General features: G+C 59.0%; 1 protein-coding gene across 1 annotated transcript in view; it reads left to right on the top strand.

Annotated features, from left to right (window-relative positions):
• Nucleotides 1-2140, top strand: part of CACTIN (cactin, spliceosome C complex subunit) — a gene marked incomplete at its 5' end in the record, with an annotated part of 2776 nt that extends 636 nt beyond the window's left edge. Inside the window, 6 exon segments of the mRNA XM_010011212.1 lie at nt 231-326; nt 615-760; nt 840-1002; nt 1111-1228; nt 1430-1622; nt 1979-2140. Of these exon segments, the coding sequence (XP_010009514.1) occupies nt 231-326; nt 615-760; nt 840-1002; nt 1111-1228; nt 1430-1622; nt 1979-2105 (843 nt within the window).
• Nucleotides 2141-2296: the final 156 nt, after the last annotated feature.

The raw sequence follows: 2296 nt of genomic DNA, 5'->3' as shown, positions 1-2296 counted from the left end.
CTGGACCTCCTGGGTGCTGCAGGCCAAGAGCTGAGCAGTGTTCACTGGTGTGTTAATGCCTGTGCTTCGCTGAGGGGCTTCAGGAGTGGGATTTGAGGGACTTGGGGGCCTTTGACAGCATCAGAGCTCACTGGAGCAGTGGAAGCAGGTGGGTGTGGTGGGATCTGCTGGCTGGTCAGGGCTGTAGGAGTCACTGGGTTTCACAGCTGCCCTTGGCCACTCCATTTCAGGCACTGGAAAAGAAAGGAATCAGCCACTTGGATGAGAAGGACCTGAAGGAGAGAAACAAGCGAATCCAGGAGGACAATCGCCTGGAGCTGCAGAAGGTAGGATCAGATGCCGCTTCCCTCAGACCATCCAACAGAGAACCTTGTGGCTAGGCCAGTTCTCCCAGTTGCTCACCTGAAAGCCCCCTTGTTCTCATTAGGGGTGCCCATAGGATGCAGGATTGGGGGGGGGGGGGGCACAGTAGATTTCTGCTGTTCCAGGGTGCGAAGACTACTCTTGGGGTTCAGTCCAGCTCAGGAGGTGCTGAGCAGGACAAGTGCCAGCTCACAGCACCGAGACACGGTGTCACGTCTGCGGTGGCCTCACATCTCCCTCTGCCCGGGCAGGTGAAGCAGCTGCGCCTGGAGCGAGAGCGGGAGAAGGCGATGCGGGAGCAGGAGCTGGAGATGCTGCAGCGGGAGAAGGAGGCAGAACACTTCAAAACCTGGGAGGAGCAGGAGGACAACTTCCACCTGCAGCAGGCCAAGCTGCGGTAGATGTGCGGCTCCGCGGGGACAGGCCCAGCAGGGAGCAGGGGATGGCAGGCACCGATCGCTGTCCCTTTCCTCTAGGTCCAAGATCCGGATTCGGGATGGGAGAGCGAAACCCATTGATCTTCTGGCCAAGTACATCAGTGCAGAGGATGACGACCTGGCTGTGGAAATGCACGAGCCCTACACCTTCCTGAACGGCCTGACCGTCTCCGACATGGAGGATCTGGTGGAGGACATCCAGGTACCAGCTCTGCCACCCCTGTGCTCAAGGCTTCTCCCTCTATGGCTCTGCTTCCCTGCCTGTGGTGTGGAGCAGGGGCCTGATGTCCTGCTTGTCTTCTGCCTGCAGGTTTACATGGAGCTGGAGCAAGGGAAGAATGTGGACTTCTGGAGGGACATGACCATCATCACTGAGGATGAGATAGCCAAGCTCCGCAAGCTGGAGGCCTCTGGGAAAGGAGGACCAGGTAAGTGGGAGGGCAGAGCCTGGTGTGGGTGTCAAGGGGAGTGTGAGTGGTGGGTTGTAGGGTCTGCTGTGTGCGCTGGGGTTCAGAGGAGCTCTCTGGGATCTGCTGGATGGAGGCTGTGGATCTGCTTCCACTGTCAGGCCTGGCTGAAGGCAGGTTGAGTGCTCCAGACCAGCTGGTTGCCCTTGTCTGTCCGTCCAGGAGAGCGTCGGGATGGCGTCAATGCCTCGGTCAGCTCCGATGTGCAGTCCGTGTTCAAGGGGAAGACGTACAACCAGCTGCAAGTGCTGTACCAGGGCATTGAGAGCAAGATCCGGGCAGGAGGCCCCAACCTGGACATTGGGTACTGGGAGAGTCTGCTGCAGCAGCTGAAGGCTTACATGGCTCGGGCCAGGTAAGAGCAGGGGCTGTCCCTTGGCCAGGGCTGTGGGAAGGGGCAGCACAGACCCTGCTGTGAGTAGAGCTGGGTTGGGGGGGACACAAACCCAAAGTCTCCAGTGGAGGGGTCTTAAGCTTTTCTGAGTGGGGGGTTGTCCCGAGAGGAGAGAAGAGCTGGGGACAGTCCCTTCTCCAGCAGCAATGTTTACAGTGAGGTTTCTAAGAGGGAATCAAACTGAAGGGTTATTTCGCCCCAAACCTTACAAACCTCAGCGGATTTCCAGCTGATGTGGTGGGTGTCAGAGCTCTGGGAGGTGTGGGCACGAGGGGGTTCTGCTCGGTGGGACCTGAGAGCTCCTCTTGTCCTCACAGGCTGCGGGAGCGGCACCAGGATGTGCTGCGCCAGAAGCTGTACAAGCTGAAGCAGGAGCAGGGTGTGGAGAGTGAACCACTCTTCCCCATCATCAAGCAGGAGCTGGCCTCCCCCAGCGACAGGTAGGAAGCCCTTCCCTTGGGCAGCATCTAGGGCTCTCCCATGGGACAGCCGGGGCAGAAGATGCAGCCTTGTGCTCCCATCCTTCCATAGGCAGACCTCAGGTGAGCAGAAAACAAGGGTACCATCCCCGTCCCAGTCCTCTCTTCTCTCTTCCTTGCAGGCTGGATCCAGAGGAGATGGTACAGCCAGGGCCA

This window comes from Nestor notabilis, unplaced genomic scaffold (genome assembly GCF_000696875.1).
Source record: "Nestor notabilis isolate BGI_N333 unplaced genomic scaffold, ASM69687v1 scaffold13543, whole genome shotgun sequence".
Taxonomy (NCBI): domain Eukaryota; kingdom Metazoa; phylum Chordata; class Aves; order Psittaciformes; family Psittacidae; genus Nestor; species Nestor notabilis.
The sequence above is the reverse complement of the archived record's forward strand: the minus strand, read 5'-3'. Positions and strand labels throughout refer to the sequence as shown.